This window comes from Scyliorhinus torazame, chromosome 15, assembly GCF_047496885.1.
Source record: "Scyliorhinus torazame isolate Kashiwa2021f chromosome 15, sScyTor2.1, whole genome shotgun sequence".
Classification (NCBI taxonomy): domain Eukaryota; kingdom Metazoa; phylum Chordata; class Chondrichthyes; order Carcharhiniformes; family Scyliorhinidae; genus Scyliorhinus; species Scyliorhinus torazame.
In genome coordinates this window covers 207,514,322-207,534,707 of record NC_092721.1, presented here as the reverse complement: position 1 = coordinate 207,534,707, position 20,386 = coordinate 207,514,322, and the positions used below count along the sequence as shown (strand labels likewise).

The 20,386-nt window shown below is 51.0% G+C and overlaps 1 protein-coding gene across 2 annotated transcripts in view; it reads left to right on the top strand.

Annotated features, from left to right (window-relative positions):
- The first annotated feature begins 4,420 nt into the window (after window positions 1-4,420).
- Window positions 4,421-20,386, top strand: part of slc6a7 (solute carrier family 6 member 7) — a 138,865-nt gene continuing 122,899 nt past the window's right edge. Inside the window, exon 1 of one of the 2 annotated variants that reach the window (XM_072477526.1) lies at window positions 4,421-4,612. In XM_072477526.1, the coding sequence (XP_072333627.1) occupies window positions 4,529-4,612 (84 nt within the window). In that variant the 5' untranslated portion in view covers window positions 4,421-4,528. The remainder of the gene's footprint in view (window positions 4,613-20,386) is intronic. The other variant, XM_072477527.1, reaches the window with a different exon arrangement.

Genomic DNA, 20,386 nt, shown 5'->3' with positions numbered 1-20,386 from the left:
TATGAACATGTGAATAGAACGAAAACTCCTTCCCCGTCGGCCGACTAGCCCTCCATGGGTCAGCCCCCCCCATTTGCTCCATGAACCCCTTCAGTTCCTTTGCCATTGCCTGCACCTTACCTGTTTTTGAACACGACCAGTCCAGGCACCCCGCAAGGACTGTGTTAAAATCCCCTCCCATAATCAGCATGCGCGAGTCCAGGTCAGGTATCTTCCCCAGCAGTCTCTTAATAAAATCCACATCATCCCAATTTGGGGCATATACATTGCCCAAAACTACCCTCATCCCCTCGAGCTTGCCACTCACCCTGACAAATCTGCCTCCCCCATCCGAAATTGTGCTACCCACCTCGAATTGCACCCGTTTGTTAACCAAAATCGCGGCCCCCCCTGGTTTTAGTGTCCAGCCCCAAGTGGAAGACCTGGCTAATCCAGCCAGGCCCCGAGTGGAAGACCTGGCTAATCCAGCCTTCCTCAATCTGACCTGGTCAGCCACTTTCGGATGAGTCTCCTGAAGCATTATTACATCTGCCTTCAGCGCCCTCAGATGCGCGAACACACGTGCCCTCTTTATCGGTCCGTTTAACCCTCTAACATTCCAGGTGATCAGCCTGGTTGGGGGGCACCGTGCCCGCCCCCCTCGCCGATCAGTCATCTCCTTTCTTGGGGCCACCCCTAGCCCCTGTGTCGCGCTTCCCCTGGCCCGCCTCCTGGCAGGCCCCACCTCTGACCTCCTCCATGTTGCCAAACCCAAGTCCCTCCCTCGTCAGCAGATCAACTACCCCCCTTCCCCCCTCCCCCCACTAGCAACAACACCCTGTAACCTAACCCCTGCCATAATCTAGCTATATACACCCCCCCCCCCACCTGGCTTCCGTAGACCAGCTCACCCAGCTAGCCTGGCGCCTCTCGACCCTGACGCCAACAAGTCTCCCACCTACTGTTCCCTCTGACCCCCCCCCCCCGGCCCATCAACAGCACTTCCCCAAACCAGCCATCCTCGAGCAATTGCTCTGGGGAAAAAAAGGAACAAAGAAAACCCCGACAATAGTGCATATCAAGTAATACAAAGTAAGTAATAGGCACTTCCAACCCCCCCATCAGAACACAGAAAGCCCCCAGCAACAAATACCTTAACTTCCCTCTTTTCCAACGAAAACTCGAATACAGAAGAAAAAAACAAGAAACAAGAAAAACGTGTAAACATTGCTCAGTAACTTTTTAACTTAAGTACAAAAGTCCTCAGTTCAGCACCAGCCCTTCTCTCTTGGCGAAGTCCATCGCATCCTCGGGCTCCTCAAAGTAATGGTGCCGTCCCTCGTGTGTGACCCAAAGGCGCGCCGGGTACAGCAGCCCGAACCTCACCTGCTTCTTAAACAGAATCTCTTTGACTTGCCTGTAGCCTGCCCTCCCTCTGGCCACCTCCACGCTCAGGTCCTGGTCGATGCGCAAGACACTATTGTTCCAATGGCAGCTCCGCGTGCGCTTGGCCCACTGTAGCACCCGCTCCTTGTCCAGGAACCTGACCACCATCGCTCGGGGGGGGGCGGGTCCCCCGCTTGCAGCTGCCTCGCCAGCGCTCTGTGCGCCCTGTCCACCTCCAAAGGGCGAGGGAAGACATCATTCCCCAACAGCTTCTGGAACATGTCTGCCACATACGCGGCGGCATCCACTCCCTCAGCCCCCTCCGGGAGACCAACGATTCTCAAATTCTGCCGACGGGGCCTATTTTCCAGGTCCTCCAACTTTTCCAGAAGCCTTTTTTGTTGGTCTTTCAGCCTCCCCATCTCCACCTCCACCACCGTTTGGTGATCCTCCTGCTCCTCCAGCGCCTTCGCCAGCTTCTGGATCGTCCGATCCTGGGCACCCAGCCTGTGCTCCAGGCGCTCGATTGATTTCTGGATCGGTCTAAGCTGTCCCGTTTCAGCGCGGTGAAGCCCTCTTGGATGACCTTCAGCAGATGCTCCGTTGTTGGCTGGGCTGTCCGCACCGGGTCCGGACATCGGCCACATTGTCCTCAGCAGCAGCTTCCACACGGCCCTTGTTTGCCCAATTCTCCAGCTGTTTGCGATTCTTTCTGCTTCTTAATTCCAGACACCTATGTCTGGAGTCCGTGCCTGAGTGCCTATGCCTTCACATCCAACGCTAAAACGTACAAAAAAGTCGGGGGAAAAGGTCCAAAAGTCCGACCGGATCGAGAGCCACCAAATGTGCGACTTACTCCCTCATCGCCGCCAGCGGACGATATAACAGTTTTAACGGACAGTTGATGAGGATAATGGGTTAAGGGGACATTTAAGAGATGTGTTCAAAATTGTGTAAGATTTTGAGGGAGTAACTGAGGAGAAATTATTCCTGGTGGTTATGTGGGCAGCACAGTAGCACAGTGGTTAGCACTGTGGCTTCACAGCTCCAGGGTCCCAGGTTCGATTCCGGCTTGGGTCACTGTCTGTGCGGAGGCTGCACGTTCTCCCCGTGTCTGCGTGGGTTTCCTCCGGGTGATCCGGTTTCCTCCCACAGTCCAAAGACGTGCAGGTTAGGTGGATTGGCCGTGCTAAATTGCCCTTAGTGTCCAAATAAAGGTTGGGTGGGATTACAGGGATAGGGTGGCGGTGTGGGCGGGTGCTTTTTCCAAGAGCCGGTGCAGACTCGATGGGCCGAATGGCCTCCTTGTGCACTGTAAATTCTATGATTCTATGAATACAAGGTCAGCTTCCTCATTAATGCTGATGGCAGGCAGCTGTACCTCTGCAATATCGCTCTCAATCTGTCCATTACCTCTTGTGCTGTCAGACTGCATGTCCTGGGTGGCCTGCAATTTCCTTCACCTATCCCTGGGGAGGATTGCAGTCATCGTCTTCGCTCACTCGCTCTCCACCACACACTCCATTTCCTTGCCATCGATTCATTTCCACCCCCTGCCCTTCAGCTGCAGCAGACAGTTCACAACCTGAGCGTCCTTCCCCAACCCATCACAAAGATCTCCTCCATACACCACAGTACCATACCTCCTTGCTCTCCCTCAAAACACTGGCTTCGGCTTAGGGATCTATTACATTGAGCTGAAAGATGGAGTCTCGTTTTAATGCCTCATCCAACAGACAACTCCTACGTTACGATATTCTTTCAGGGGCAGCACGGTAGCACAGTTGCTTCACAGCTCCAGGGTGCCAGGTTCGATTCCCGTCTGGGTCACTGTCTGTGCGGAGTCTGCACATTCTCTGTGCGGGTTATGTAGAGTGGCCATGCTAAATTGCCCTTAGTGTCCAAAAAATGTTAAGTGGGGTAACTGGGTTACGGGGATAGAGTAGATACGTGGGGCGCGATTCTCCACTCCCGCGCCGGTTGGGAGAATCGCCTGGGCCGCCAAAATTTCCCGGGACGCCGGTCCGACGCCCTCCCGCGATTCTCCCAAGCGGCGGGAACGGCCCGGTCGAGTTCCGCGGGCCGCAGGCCGGAGAATCGCCGGAGACACCCAAAATGGCGATTCTCCGGCACCCCCGCTATTCTGAGGCCCGAGCGGCCAGGCCAAAACGGCGGGTTCCCCCCGGCGCCGTCCACACCTGGTCGCTGCAGTCGTGGGCGGTGCGTGAACGCTGGGGGGGCGGCCTGTGGGGGGGCGAGGGGGGATCCTGCACCGGGCTTCACCTGGAATGTGGGGTGGCCCGCGATCGGTGCCCACCGATCGTCGGGCCGTCCTCTCTGAAGGAGGACCTCCTTCCTTCCGCGGCCCCGCAAGATCCGTCCCCCATCTTCTTGCGGGGCAGATTTAGAGAGGACGACAACCACGCATGCGCGGATGATGCCCGTTATGCGGCGCCGGCCGCGTCATCTATGCGGCGCCGCTTTTACGCGGGCGACAAGGCCTGGCGCGTGTAGATGACGCGGCCCCGATCCTGGCCCATTGTCAGGGCCTGAATCGGTCGGGACCGGGGCCGTTCCGCGCCGTCGCGAACCTCGACGTCGTTCACGACGGCGCGGCCACTTCGGCGTGGAGGTGGAGAATCCCGCCCGTGGGCTTCAGCAGGTTGCTCTTTGTAAGGGCCGGTGCAGACTCGATGGACTGAATGGCCTCCTTCTGCACTGTAGATTCTGTGATTCGATTGACCCACTGACGGTACAGCGCTCACTCAATACTGCACTGGACCCTCGAGCCTCAATGTTGTGCAATTGATGTAGCCTCCTCTTCCCCGGTGATGTCAGGGGACCTGCTGTTTGGTTTGCGTTTTGTAATTCTGCCCTACCACCACAGATTGAAAATGTTCCACTGGCACCAAACACTGGGCTAATGCAGAAGAGTTGGCGTGCAAACAGCTCCACCCTCTGTCGCTCTGAATTATTAGACCTGTGGTAAACACCATGGCCTCCAGGTGTTTTGTTCCTGTCTCCATGGAGACAGGTGAAGGATCGTCTTACAGGTGAGACGTAGTTGTTACTCTCAGTGTCCCTGCCTGTCAGCACCTTGTTCTCTGCCTCTCACTGCGCATTTACCTTCACTCCATATCCAATTTATTTATCTCTTTTCTAAATGAGACTTCTGGAAAAATGGGCCAATTACATGAAGAACACAGACAGCATCAGTCAGGAAATAAAACCATCTGGAACCCAACAGGTGAGATGGGCTTGAGGAAACGGAGGGAGCAGGAAGCTGTGGCAGTTTGATAAATCTACCTTTAATCGTTTCGCGATTCGCTTGAAAATATGTGCACAAGATCGAGTGTAAATGGAGGTTCGACAGCAGGATATTGAAACAGAAATAGCTTTGGTGGTAAATGTATTAGATTAGCCCAATGACAAAGAGGAAATCAGTTGCCCTGGGGCTACCTGCGATGCAGAGAGCACAGGAGAGGAGGAGGTGGAACTTCGGTAGAACTTTTCACTTTGCATTAACTATTCTTGTGTTCTAGTTGGTCATTGTACCCAGAGAGAGTTAGCTAGCTGTTGAAGGGTATGCAGAAACCGCTCCATGTTGGAGCTATGCTCACCTACATACACAAAGGACTTGCTGTTTTCATGGCTTTGGGGGCGTGGAGTGGTGTGCAATAGTAATGTCACTGGACCAGTAATCCCAAGGTCCAGGCTAACGCTCTGGGAACGTGGGTTCAAATCTCACCTCGGCAGACGGTGGAATTTAAATTCGATAAATCTGGAGTATAAAAGCTAGTCTCAGTAACGGTGAACATGAAACGATCATCGATTGTTGTAAAAACCCACCTGGGTCACTAATGTCCTTCAGGGGAGGAAATCTGCCGTCCTTACCCGGTCTGGCCTACATGTGACTCCAGACCCACAGCGATGTGGCTGACTCTTAACTTCTCTGAAATGGTGGAGCGAGAAACTCGGTTCAAGGGCAATTAGGGATGGGCAACAAGGGCAGCACGGGTGGTTAGCACTGCTGCCTCACGGCGCCGTGGTCCCAGGTTCGATCCCGGCCCCGGGTCACTGTCCGTGTGGAGTTTGCACATTCTCCCCGTGTCTGCGTGGGTTTCGCCCCCACAACCCTAAAGATGTGCAGGGTGGGTGGATTGGCCACGCTAAATTGCCCCTTACTTGGGCAAAAAAAATGAATTGGGTTGCTCTAAATTTATTTTAAAGAAAGGATGGGCAACAAATGCTGGCCCAGCCTGTGGTAACTACATCCCATGAACAAATGTTCAGAAAACACCTTTGGGACGACCAGTGATTGGAAAAGGCGCTATATAAATGCAATTCTTTCTTTTCTTTCTAATGATTGCCGGGTGATTGGGACAGGGACTGTTTGGAGAAGGCGGCTTTTTTTGTCTTTGGCAGCACATGACGGGAAGTGTCGCTCTTTCTCACTGACGTTGTGAATCTGAACAGGTCTGATTGCTGCCTCTATTCATGCCTGAGAATGACCTGGCTGACAGAATTAAACAATTACCTGCTTTTTGGGAACGAGAAGGAAAAGACCTCACAGCAACATCAGATAATGTCTATGACTGTCATTTGGTCACAAGAGAAAGACTGAAAACACTCGACAGCACGACGGAGGCCATTCAGCCCTCCACAAGCCTGTGGCAGCTCGTTGAAAGAGCTATCCAATTGATCTCAGCCCCCCTGCCCTCTCTCCCTATCCCAGGAAATGTTTCCGTTGCAAGTATTTATCCTTATCAGGGGCTGGTTTAGCATAATGGGCTAAACAGCTGGCTTGTAATGCAGAACAATGCCAGCAGCACGGTTCAATTCCTGTACCGGCCTCCCCGAACAGGCGCCGGAATGTGGCGACTAGGGGCTTTTCACAGTAACTTCATTTAAAGCCTACTTGTGACAATAAGCCATTATTATTATTATTATTTTAATTTTTTTTAGAGTATCCAATTCTTGGTTCCCAATTAAGGGGCAATTTAAAAAGAACAAAGAACAAAGAAATGTACAGCACAGGAACAGGCCCTTCGGCCCTCCAAGCCCGTGCCGACCATACTGCCCGACTAAACTACAATCTTCTACACTTCCTGGGTCCGTATCCTTCTATTCCCATCCTATTCATATATTTGTCAAGATGCCCCTTAAATGTCCCTATCGTCCCTGCTTCCACTACCTCCTCCGGTAGCGAGTTCCAGGCACCCACTACCCTCTGCGTAAAAAACTTGCCTCGTACATCTACTCTAAACCTTGCCCCTCTCACCTTAAACCTATGCCCCCTAGTAATTGACCCCTCTACCCTGGGGAAAAGCCTCTGACTATCCACTCTGTCTATGCCCCTCATAATTTTGTATACCTCTATCAGGTCGCCCCTCAACCTCCTTCGTTCCAGTGAGAACAAACCGAGTTTATTCAATCGCTCCTCATAGCTTATGCCCTCCATACCAGGCAACATTCTGGTAAATCTCTTCTGCACCCTCTCTAAAGCCTCCACATCCTTCTGGTAGTGTGGCGACCAGAATTGAACACTATACTCCAAGTGTGGCCTAACTAAGGTTCTATACAGCTGCAACATGACTTGCCAATTCTTATACTCAATGCCCCGGCCAATGAAGGCAAGCATGCCGTATGCCTTCTTGACTACCTTCTCCACCTGCGTTGCCCCTTTCAATGACCTGTGGACCTGTACTCCTAGATCTCTTTGACAAAGTGACATTTAGTGTGGCCAATCCACCTCCCCCGCACATCTTTTTGGGTTGTGGGGGGTGAGATCCACGCGGTCACAGGGAGAATGTGCAAACTCCACACGGACAGTGACCGGGGGCCGGGATCGAACCCGGGTCCTCGGCGCCGTGAGGCAGCAGTGCTAACCACTGCGCCACCGCGCTGCCCTATAAGTATTCAATTATCTTTTGAAAGTTATTATCGAATCTGCTTTCACCACCCACAGACAGCGCCTTCCAGATCGCAAAAACTCACTGTGCAAAAACAAAAAAACACGTGCATTTCTATAGCACCTTTCACAACCTCAGCACGTCCCAAGGCAAGAAGTGGTGTTATTTTTTGTAAAGCAGGAAATGTGGCAGCCAATTTAAACAAAGCAAGGTCCCAGAAATACAAGAATGTGATAATACGCGGGTCGGGTAATGTGTTTTTCCAAGTGAGGCTGGTGGATGGATAAAGGTTGGCTTGGCCAGAAAATATAAAGAACATCTTGTACTTGCACGGCACCTTCCCAACCCCAGCGTGGCCCAAAGCCCATCGCAGCCAGTGAAAGTCGCTGCCGGAATGTAGGTTGGATGGTAGCCAATTTGTGCACAGCAGGATCCCAGAAGGACACGTGCGATAACGATCAGATAGTGGTGTACTTGAGGGACCACCTTCGGCCAGGATAGCTGGGAAAGCTCCCCTCTTGTTCCGCAAAATAGTGGCCATGGAATATTTTCAGCAGCCACCGGAGACGACCCTCTACTTTACAAACACTGTGGGGCCGAGATGGCCTCCAGATGTGACTTAAACCAAGGACTTTTTGAGCTTCCTTTCAAACATTTGCATTGGTCGAATTCCGGGGGAGCGCCCAGTGCCTGTGGGTCTGTGAATCAGCACCTTTATCAGGGAAAGAAGAGAATTTGTGATCAAAATGAATCCGATCAATTGCTAAAAGTGAGATACTTTTGAAATCCAACAGCGTTTAGCTCATAGACCTACTGAGGCCACTGTGGCTTTCTTCGGCTGTCAGGGTGTCACTCCTGCGGGGTCAGGCTGGCTCAGTTTGGTGGACTCTAGCCTGTGACCTAAGGAATTATTGGTTGGAACCTTGCTCTGCGAGTGGAGAATGTAATCTGGACAAAACAGCAGCAGACAGAATGATATTATGGGCCAAGTGTGAAGTCATCCAAATGTTTTCCAAATAGTGAGGAGCTGGGAACTGTGAAGGAACAGAGAGATTGAGGGTTCAAAGTACCAAATATCATTTAAAAACTGGAGGACAGGGACAAAAAAATAATTTAAAAGCCTAATGGAATGTTGACCTTGACCCCGAGGCCTGGAATACAAAGAGCTGTGAATGATGCTTCAGTTACATAAAGCTCTGCATAACAATAATCATTTTTTCATTTAAAAAAAATAAATTTAGTGTACCCAATCAATTTTTTCCAATTAAGGGGCAATTTAGCGAGGCCAATCCACCTACACTGCTCATCTTTGGGTTGTGGGGATGAAACCCACGCAGACACGGGGAGAATGTGCAAACTCCACACAGAGAGGGACCCAGAGCCAGGATCGAACCTGGGATCTCGGCGCCGTGAAGCAGCAGTGCTAACCACTGTGCCACAGTGCTGCCCTCGCTTATTAATAATAATATTAATAATAATAATCTTTATTGTCACAAGTAGGCTCACATTAACACTGCAATGAAGTTACTGTGAAAAGCCCCCGGTCGCCACATTCCGGCGCTTGTTCGGGTACACAGTGTAGCTCTTAACTTTAGCCTTAGTTTAATTGCTCTTGTTCTGTCACCTTTGCTCTTGAGTCACCAGGTATCTTCCTGATACCGCCACGTGGTTCAAGTCCGAGTAATGATCAATAATCCAACACACCGCTTAGTAAGAGTTAAATCAACGCACATTCATTATATACAGTAATCAATACTTATGCATAAATTCTACTTCTAAGCTACTTCCTACAACTAACAGGCCAATACTTAACTTTGGAAATGGGCCACCAGGTCAGGGAAACGAATAGCCTTTCATTTGGGTTCTGAGCCTGCGGGATTCGAAGCTGGTACAGTTCGATAGCTAGGAGCGCCTGTCTCGTAGCGAGCGTTGGAGTAAGACTTACGATTTGAGCGGTTGTTGCAGAGGGTCAGCAGAAGGCAGCAGGGTTTGCAGCAGGGTGAAGAAGGGTCGATTTGAACTTGGACTCTATTATTATAGTCCCCAGGGGCTTCCCGCCTTTCTGAGCAGACCCTGTACCTGGTTCTAAGTGATTGGACTTCGTCCCAATCACTTGGTTCGATTTTCTCCAATGCTGGAGCGATTCCTTGATCGATGGGCGGTTTTGGGGTGGTCGTTCACCTCTCTTTGTGTAGGCTCCTGTTGGCGCCGAAAAGTCTGGGTTGGCTTTGTGTGTCTAATTTGTTGCACATTGTCCCTGGAGATTGCTAATTAGTATTCAGATGGCTGGTGTTTTGTTATGCTGATGGCTGCAGGTATCGATCCTATCTGGCCTCCCCAGAGGTGAATACACAGTTTACCTGCAGCTGCTTGTTTTAGTCCTGTTGGCTGATTTTCCCATCAGCCTTTTCCGTTCGCCATTTTAAATCGGGGCTAGCCATTCTAAATCGGGAGTTAGCCATTTTAACTGGCTACATTCCCTCCTTGTGATCCTAACGCGAAGCGTGAAGGATCACATCATTATGTTGCTTTCCATTCCCTGACCTGGGGGGGGACACTTCCTTCATGGCCTCTGTACTGACCATAGCTATGCACAAAGATTTTTAACTAACAATTCTAAGGGCGCTATGTCAGACAGGGACATGCATTACAAAACAATAAACTGGGAACCTCTAACTTATTCTTAATATACTACACTCACTTAAACATTCCATTATCCTATCTTCCTCAATCATACAACAAAATCATATCATTTCATACAGTCTTTCCTGGCTTGGCAGTCAAGCTCAGGATCATACAATTTTCTCATGAAAAAGTTTGTTACATTTATTTATTTACAATAACAATAAACGCAAGTGAATGTACTTTATTGTAGATCGTGGGGGTCGGGGGTCTGGTCGTATCTGAAAATAGGCGATCTGATCCTATATACCGGGGTTCGAGCGCGGTAGGCTCTCCTTCTCCATTTCCGTAGACGCATAGTCTGCACGATGCAGCAGAGTATCGCCAACACTAGTAGTGTTTCGATCACATAGGACAGGGAGTCCCAGATTATAAGCCTGGCACACCAAGATGATGTAGTGTCGCTGGTGACTGGGCTCTGGGTACTGCGGGATAGTGAAACATTAACGGCTGGGGGTCTTGAAGTCATGGGGTTCGCGGTCACGCGCAACCAAAAGTCCATATACCCGAGTGTGATCCCTATGAAGGAAGTCCTCATGGCTCTTCTCTTTCCTTTTCTTTCTTTGTTTTCTCCGGTCCTGGAGCTTCTGGAGTTCTGTAGAAACAAGCATAGTGTCTGTAACTATCTTTGTTGAATATCTTGTACGCTAGTGTGTCTGTCCTTTGGTGCCAATTACTCCCTTTATAATTGGTCACTATGTGTGACTCCCTCATTTTTTTTCAAAAAAACAAATTTTAGGAGAAGACACACTTCCCAATAATGAACCAGTGCTGATTTACCATCCAAATGTTCCAGGATGTAAATAGTAGATGGCCGGCAACCTAAGGGCTACCTAAACAAACAACACTTTTTGAACTGAAAAATGCCAAAATGAGGTGCGTATGGGCCGCGACGGGTAAGATTTGGATGGAGTCCCCAGGTAGAACGACTACCAATGCCGTATCTCTCCTCCCCGAGCGTAGTTGACCAGCGGGGGGTTCCCAGGCAGGGCGGGTCTCAAGCCATTTCTCCACTGCCTGAGCAACCAACAAGAAGGGGCAAAAATGTTGTAATCGTGGTGGGGCTGCCGTAGTGGTTCTACCTTCGAACCAGAAGGGCAGTTACGAGCGGGCGTCTGGTACCCGAACAAGTGTCTGCCGACAAGCTAGTTCCTCTGAACAAGCATCTGGCAATGGTTAGTCTCTGAAGGCAAGTCCTCAGAGGTTTCGGCCGAATAGGCGTGTGGCAGTGAGACAAAATTCTCCTGTCGGACATACAACATTTAACAAACGTACACACAACATCAAATATTCTGCAGGTTCCATCAGAAAGGACAACACTTCTCCCAAGCGGTTCCTTTAAAACATCATCTGGACACCTCAGTTCTCGGCTGCGAACAGGGTCGCAAAGGGGTTGGCGGTTTGGGAGTCAGACCCAAGGTCGTCCTCTTCTCCCAGGTGCCAAACTCTGGAGTGGATTAGGGCTGAAAGGGTTGCATGGTGTGAGTTGGGGTTGCTCTCGTCGTTACGGACGAGTCGATATGAGTTATCTCGGTGCCAATTATTGGTGTCTAGTTGGGTGGGGACAAAATCGGGGTCGTCAGTGTGGTTCGGTGGTCGGTGGTGGGGCTTGTTCAGGAAAGTGATCAGGAAGGGATCACTTGGATCGTAGTCGGAGTCGCTGGGTGTGGGTCCGGTTGTATGGGGATAGTAGGGAGGCGTGCTGTGGCTATCGTCCGAGTCACAATCGCTGCAGTCTGTGGGCGTTCCGGGGCGGAGTGTATATTTCGGGGGTGGAGTCGAGGTCGAGTCCGTGGCTGGGCTGGACGTGGTGGGGGTTGGTAGGGTTACGTTGACTGTGGACGGGGTGTGGTGTGCTGCGTCAAGCATGACGTGGTGTGCTTCGACTGTGTTCCATATGCCTTCAGCTGGTTAATGCCTTACCATTGGGATACTTTATTTTGTAAACGGAAGGGCTGACTTTATCCGCAATGGAATACGGACCCGAGTATTTTGGTGACAGGAATGTGCTGGGGTTATATACAGAAAGCATCACTTGCTGTCCGATATCGTACTCAGTCGCATGCACTGTCTTGTCGAAACAAGCCTTGCTCTGTTTCTTTCTGGTGCCCAATTTTACTGCGGCTGCTAACTGAGCCGTTTTAACATTTGCAACTAATTGCTCCACGGCTTTCTCGTGTGTGAGGGCCGTCACTTCGGGGCTGGTCAGGTCCAAACCTAACAAATATTCTGTGCCTTTCATGGGGCGTCCGGTCATGAGAGTGTGTGGGGTGTAACCTGTGGAGGGGGAAATAGTGTTACGCAAAAACATCAGTGCAAAAGGGAGGACTGAGTCCCAAGTGGTGTTGTTCTGCTGGAACATTTTTCTGAGGGTGGTTTTTAGGGTCCGATTCATGCACTCCACGATACCACTCGACTGTGGGTGGTAAGCTATGTGGAATTTTTGGGTGATGCCAAATATCGTGAGGACGTTCTTCATGACACGTCCCGTAAAATGGGAGCCTTGGTCGGATTCAATGCTGCGGGGGAGTCCCCATCTCGTAAAGATGTGGTGGATTAGAATCTTGGCTGTGGTTTTTGCAGTGATTGTGCGGGCTGGAAATGCTTCCACCCATTTTGTAAATGTGTCTATGGCCACAAGTACATATTTATAGCCATTCCTGCAAGGGGGCAATGGACCTATAAAATCAATCTGGAGATTAGTCCAGGGGCCATTAACGGGTCGGGTATGGCTGAGTTGGGCCTTTTTGGCATATCTGTCGGGGTTATTCTGTGCACAGATAAGACAATTTTCTATGTAATGGCTTACATCTTACTTTAAATTTGGCCACCAACAAAGCTGCTTGAGGTGGGCTGTAGTGGGATCGATTCCCTGATGTCCATGACCGTCATGGAACAAACAAATCAATTGATTCCTGTCCTGTTCAGGAACCACATAAAGGGTGTCCTTTAACACCACACCGTCACGTGTGGTCAGTATATTTCTAAACCTCTCGTAGGATGCTGGATACTTCCCTTTTACAATCTCCCTGAGATTGGTGTCCTGCTTCTGGGCCACTCCTAGATCCTCGATATTTGTCTGTGAGACCTGAACTGCACTCACTGGCGCACTTTCGGGGGGTTTCCAAAAATACCCATGTCTGGAACCTGCCTTAGCCAGTGCGTCAGCTTTTACATTTCCAGGGGGGGAGGAACGATGGTGGCTGCGGACTTTGATGATCCCAAAAGTCCTGTTCTGGGCTTTTTCTAAAATATGACGGAGCAATGGGGCTGAGGGGAGGGGTTTGCCGTCTGCGGAAACAAATCCTCTTGCTTTCCACAGGGGTAGGAATTCCGTGAGGCTGTTACAGACATAGAGGCTGTCCGAGTATATGTCTGCTGGGCTGGGGAAGGAATCTGGGTGCTCAACTATATATGCAATGGCCGCAAGCTCTGCTGCCTGCGCGCCTAAGTTTCAACGATATTTCCTCGAGGGCGCGTCCCTGCGCGTCCTCGACATATATACCGCAAACTGTTATGCGTTTCCCATCCAAGACTGTGGAAGATCCATCCACATAGATCTTAATGGACCCACACGTGTCCGTGTGCTCTGAGTTGAATTACCTATCTTTCTGGGGGGTGTTTTAGCGCTAAAGGGGCCTGTGTTGTGGTGTGGAGAGATAATCTCACATTCATGGGGGTTTCCGGGGTACTGTAAGTTGTCGGCTAAGTAGGTGTGTGTCTTTGTCCTTTTCACAGTGATGTCCCGTCCCTGCAAGAGAAGGGTCCATCTGGCTGCTCTTATTTGGCTTACTGTGCCGTCCTTGAGTCGTTCGTCCAGTAAAAGTTGGGTAGGGGTGTGTTCAGTGAGAATTGTGATGGGGTTCAGTCTGGTAATGTATGAAAAGTACTGGACTGCCCAAAATACTGTGAGCAGGTGCCTCTCACAGGCTGAAAATCCCTGCTCCACAGCATCTAAAATTCTGGAAGCGTAAGCTACGTGCCTTAACTGTTCGTACCGTTCCTGGAGGAGCACGGCTGAAAGGGTGCGGTCTGCGGTCGCTACCCCTATGGCATAGGGGGAAAGCGGGTCTGGAACTTGTAGTGCGGGGGCGGCTATGAGCGCCTGTTTTAATGATTCCACAGCATCCACATGCTGCGGAAGCCATTCCCAGGGGGCTCCTTTCTTTCGGAGGTCTGAGAGAGGCGCTGCCTTGCTGGCGAAACCGTCAATGTGGTTTCGGCAGTAACCAACCAGTCCTAAAAACGACCGGAGGGCTGAAACATTCTGGGGAAGGGGCAATTTAGCAATCGAGTCAATCCTTTTATGCTCGATCTCCCGGTTACCGTGCATGACAATTGTTCCCAAATATATCACTTTTTCTTCCAAAATCTGGGCCTTTTTGTGGTTGACTTTACAACCGATTGCGTGTAATAGTTCCAGGAGTTCAGACAGAAGCTCAATGTGCTCTTCCTTGGTGTCTGTCTGCAATAGTAGGTTGTCTACATACTGTACCAGACATTCGGGGCGAGAGAATTTTGCTAGACCATTTGCCAGCTGTCGGTGGAAAATGGAGGGGGAGTTGTGGAATCCTTGTGGCAGGCATGTCCACGTGTACTGCTGCGCTCTGAAAGTGAAGGCAAATTTGTACTGGCACGCCTTTGCCAATGGAATGGACCAGAATCCATTGCTGACGTCCAAAACCGTGAAGTATCGGGAATTGAGTCCCTGCTTGAGCATGGTCTCGGGACTTGTTGCTACAGTGGGGGCTGCTGCGGGGGTGACTTTGTTGAGTTCCCGATAATCGATGGTCAGTCGCCATGATCCATCGGGCTTTCTCACTGGCTAAATCGGGGCATTATTAGTGGAGGCTACTGATCTAAGTACGCCTTGCTCTAATAAGCTCTCTATTACTTTTGAGATTTCTCCCTCTGCCTCTTGGGGAAATCCGTACTGTTTTGGGGGTCTAGGGTCAGGTCCTGTTATTTGTACGGAGCTAGTTATCCGGCCACAGTCGTGCTTGTGGGTCGCGAATGCTGCCCTGTTCTTTTGCAGAACTGCCCTAACCTGCTTGTCCGTGCTAAGCGTGGTCGGGTTGAACCAAAGTTCGCCTACGGCGCTAATTTTGTTCATATACTCTCCTATGTTGAGCGTTGCGGGGGCTCTTGCGGATTTTGCCATCTTCCAGACACACTGGTTGACTGGATCGAATGAAAGGTGGTGGGAATTCATGAAATCAATTCCCTAAATGTGTTCTGCTGTGTGGGGCAGGTCAACTAAAACTACGGGGTGCTTGGTGGTGATGGTACCGATTTGAATGGGTACAGGGGCTGTGATGTGTCCCTGCTGTGAGTGGCCTGTAAAGCCGCTGAGGGTGATAGTGGCTGTAGTGGGCCACGTGTCTTTTTGGAACGTGGTGGAGGAATTTATTGTGGTGCGGGACCCTCCTGTGTCCCAGAGAAATTTGATGGGCTGTCCCCTAATTTTTGCTGCAACTACCGGTCGTCCTGACCTATCCCAAAGGATGTCGCAGACCCAACTGGGGGAGCCCGTACACCGTCAGTCCGTTCCGGTCAAGTCCGTCTGATCCGAACGGGCGCTAACGCTATGAATGGGCTCTGTCTTTTTCTTACTCAGAGTGCCCGTCTGCTGGGCTCTCTGTGGCTTTTTAGGGGCATTGCACTCTCTTGCGAAGTGTCCCAACTGTCCGCAGTTGTAACACTCCTGTGACTTGGGTGGGGGGCTGTTCTTTCCCTCATTCACCCATGCGGGGTTGTGGTGGGTTTTTACTCCCTGCATATCTGCGCCGGCCTGCTTTTCCTCGCTATTCTTAACTGAGGGTTTACTTTGAACAGATTGCTCCCAAGCGCGGGACAATCTTTTCACTACCCACTTCTCGTTATGGGCCTCCTCTGAGGAATCATAACTCGTACAAGCTTTCTGTCCTGTTTCTGTGGCATGGGAGATAAGGGTGCGGGTCCATTTGGCCGTGTTGTCTGGGGACAAATGGGCGCGGTCTAAGTCTCCAAAGACTGCTGCAAAGTGGATCCACAGGCGTCCAGTAAACGCTGTGGGGTGCTCGGATTTCTTCTGCCTACATTTGTTGAGGCCATCTACGGGGTCACCCCGGTTATACCCGATCGCATCCAGGATCGCGGTATGCATTTCTGCAAGGGTGCCTCCTCCTACATTCTGTGGGTCGGGAAGGGCTGCTGCTACTGAAGGGTCTAGACTCAAAACGGTGAGCTTTACATGCTCTCTCTCGTCCAGGCCGTACATGCTCGCCTGACGTCTAACTGTGGCAAAGAACTGGTGGGGGTCTGAGGTGGGGAGGAACGGTGTGATCTTCTCGCACGCATCCCGTAATTGGGTCACTGTTAAGGGGGTGGAATATAGAAATTCCGTGTTGTCTACTATGGCTGTGCGGTGGGTGGTTACAGGGTTCATCGGAGCTTGAACTATCTGCTGTGTGGGGGGTTGGGGTGCTTTTCTCTTTTGTGGCTTTCCATGTGCACATGTTCCCTGAACATATCTCTGCGCTGTTTCATTCAACTCTTCCCAATCAGGGCTGTCTTCCTGATCTAACTTTTCCCCAAAGATTTCCTGAAAATCTTTCTGAACAGAAAGCAGCGATTGCAGCTCTGCAATCTGCTTCCGGCACTTTGCGTGGTCTAATGTGCTCTGTCTTTGTTCTGTGGTGGCAGCATGGGGTGCTCTTAATGCTGCCTTGAGATCACTGCACTGTTTCTGTAATGTCTCTACCTGTTTTTCTGTCTCTTCATGTACCAGGACTGCACGTTGCATGTCCTGATAGGCCTTTTCGTATTGAGACTGGAAACTGCTTAAATGCGCCAGACAAGACTGGTGAGCGTTTGGCGTCACCCACCTCTCCATCTTTTGCTGCCAATTTCCTCCTCAATTCTAAATTCTCTCTTTCTACTTTGCTTACATCGACCTTACTCATCCGATGTATGCCCTCAACGTCTTTGCGGAGCGTCTTAACGACCTCCTCTGTGCCTCGCAATTGTGCCAAACAGGACACGATTGCCATCGGCTTGCGAGCTTTTCCCAAGCTCTTTTTGTGGATCTCGCTCAGGTTCTCCCACCAAGTATGTCCTATACTCCCGGGGCCTGATGCCTCGTTATCACAGAAATCATTCCAAAGGGGCCATCCTTTCCCTTTGAGATATTTCCTGATTTCTTCCTCCCAAATGGGACATTGTCCCACTCTACTGCTGCTGGTCGCTGCGACCGCAAATTCCTCAGGGTTCATGAGGCGCTGCATTGCCTGCATTGCCATCTTGCCTATCCGAATGCCTCTTCTTTAAAATTTGGAATAGGGGGCGAAGGTGGTGTTGTAAATACGGGTACGGCTTTCGCTACTTTCCGATATACAAACATCCGACAGTTTTGACGCAACAACAATCTATCAGTTTTACCTTATCGCCCTGTTATGTACGCATGCATACACACACTTCCGAATTATGACTATTGATCAGAACTGCTTGAACACTTGTGGTTTTCTGTTTCCAATTGGATCTCTAATTCAAATTCTTGGGTTCTCCCGGAGTGGTTTTCCACTTCTAGATCGGGTCCCGGCGGAGTCGCCAAATAAATGTTGCTAACTTTTGCCTTAGTTTAATTGCTCTGTTCTATCACCTTTGCTCTTGAGTTGCCAGGTATCTTTCTGATACCGCCACGTGATTTAAGTCCGAGTAATGATCAATAATCCAACACACCGCTTAGTAAGAGTTAAATCAAAGCCCATTTATTATATACAGTAATCAATACTCATGCATAAATTCTACGTCTAAGCTACTTCCTACAACTTACAGGCCTATACTTAACTTGGAAATGGCCCACCAGGTCAGGGAAATGAATGGCCTTTTGTTCGGGTTCTGAGTCTGCGGGATTCAAAGCTGGTACAGATTGATAGCTAGGAGCGCCTATCTCGTTGCGAACATTGAAGTAAGACTTACTGGATGTTTCGCGATGGCTGGACCGGTCACTGTCAAGGGTTGGTCTGCGTTGCTGAGTGACCTGGTCAGATGAAGAAGCAGAAGGGTGCAGGAGGATGCAGAAGGGTGCAGAAGGGTTGATTTGAACTTGGACTCTATTCTTATAGTCCCCAGGGGCTTCCCGCCTTTTGGGGCGGACCCTGTACCTGGTTCCAAGTGATTGGACTTTGTCCCAATCACTTGGTTCGATATTCTCCAATGCTGGAGTGATTCCTTGATCGATGGGCGGTCTTGAGGTGGTCGTTCACCTCCCTTTGTGTAGGCTTTTGCTGGCGCCGCCGAGTCTGGGTTGGCTTTGTGTTTCTAAAATGTTGCACATTGTTCCCGGGGATTGCTCATTAGTATGTAGATGGCTGGTGTTTTGTTATGCTGATGGTTACTGATATCGATCTTGTCTGGCCTTCCCAGAGGTGAAGACACAGTCTACCTGTAGCTGCTTGTTTTAGTCCTGTTGGCTGATTTTCCCATCAGCCTTTGCCGTTCGCCATTTTAAATCGGGGTTAGCCATTCTAAATCTGGAGTTAGCCATTTTAACTGGCTACAATCCATACCCGCTTTGGTCTGCTGGCCAGGCCAGTGAAACAGTCACTGTTTAGGGCGCCTTTTGTGGCCCCTTCTTCTTGCTGCGGGGATGAGCAGTGTGGTCCCGAAAGGGGTTGTTTCGTCACTCGAGCTGCCGAGGTTCCGCTTCTGCTTTATTCCAGTGAAGAATGACCAAACGGCCTGAGCTGGACGGGCATGGCTGCAGCTCCCAGAGAATCCAGACCTGCTACAAAGACATCCGTCCATGATCACAGGACTCGTGACAGATTGATGCCGGGTGGATCGAACGATGATGAGCGTGACTTGTGTGTGTGAATTGGGATCCTAGTGAGGGAGAGTCGTGCTCTTGGTCCGGGGCAGAATGAGTGTAGACGGTTGGAGCTAGAGGCACGCTTGACCGGTGTGCCTTCTGCGTCTTGTCGAGCTCTCTGGGTCCCACAACGCGTTGCTTACTTGCCTTCAAGACCACCAGACCTTAGATTGGTCTCGCCAGCCCAGTCCACCAGCATCAGTCCTCATGTGACAGGGTAGGAGACTCGGCGACTATCCTCCTCCTGGGTTCGCCTGCCGCTCAAAGCGGTTTTCTGGGGTGTGGTCACCGTCGCATGTTAACAACTATTTGGAGCCACAGGTGAGAGCTGGGCCAAGGTGAGGGCCGACACAGGATGAGGTATTCCTCAGATTGCAGCAAGCCCGCCTGTGAGAGCTGCTATCCTCCCTTACACCCAGGGACCGTGGCCGGGATTCTCCGAAACCCCGGGCAAGTGTTTACGCCGGCATCAGAACCGGCGCGAGGAGGGCAGCACGGTGGCGTGGGTTAGCACTGCTGCCTCACGGCGCCGAGGTCCCGGGTTCGATCCCGGCTCTGGGTCACTGTCCGTGTGGAATTTGTACATTCTCCCCGTGTCTGCGCAGGTTTTGCCCCCACAACCCAAAGATGTGCAGGGTAGGTGGATTGGCCGCGCTGAATTGCCCCTTAATTGGAAAAATGAATTGGGTACTCTAAAAAAAATTTTTAAACCGGCGCGAGCGACGCCGGCGTCAACGGGCCTCCAGGCCCAGGCATTCACCCCCTCCTCGGGGGCTAGAGCGGCGGCGGAGGGCTGTGCGCTGCTCCGGCGCTGAAAGCATGCCCTGCACTGCGGCACGGGTCCGCGCTTGCGCGCCACGGCCGTCTCCGCGCCGGCCCCCGGGCAACATGGCAGAGCCCTACGAGGGCCCAGCGTGGTGGAACATAGGCCCCCCCCCCCCCCGAATGAGCGCGCTCGCCGATCGGTTGACCCAGATCGCGGGCCCAGCCACCGTGGAGGCCCTCCCTGGAATCGGATCTCCCCCCCCCCCCCGCCCCCTCACCGGGAACAGCCCCCGCAGCCAGAACGCCGAGGTTACAAACGTGAGGTAATGCATTTTGGAAGGTCTAATGCAGGTCGGGAATATACAGTGAATGGTAGAACCCTCAAGAGTATTGAAAGTCAGAGAGATCTAGGTGTACAGGTCTACAGGTCATTGAAAGGGGCAACACAGGTGGAGAAGGTAGTCAAGAAGGCATACGGCATGCTTGCCTTCATTGGCCGGGGCATTGAGTATAAGAATTGGCAAGTCATGTTGCAGCTGTATAGAACCTTAGTTAGGCCACACTTGGAGTATAGTGTTCAATTCTGGTCGCCACACTACCAGAAGGATGTGGAGGCTTTAGAGAGGGTGCAGAAGAGATTTACCAGAATGTTGCCTGGTATGGAGGGCATTAGCTATGAAGAGAGGTTGAATAAACTTGAAATGAAAATGAAAACCGCTCATTGTCACAAGTAGGATTCAAATGAAGTTACTGTAAAAAGACCCTAGTCGCCATATTCCGGCACCTGTTCAGGGAGGCTGGTACAGGAATT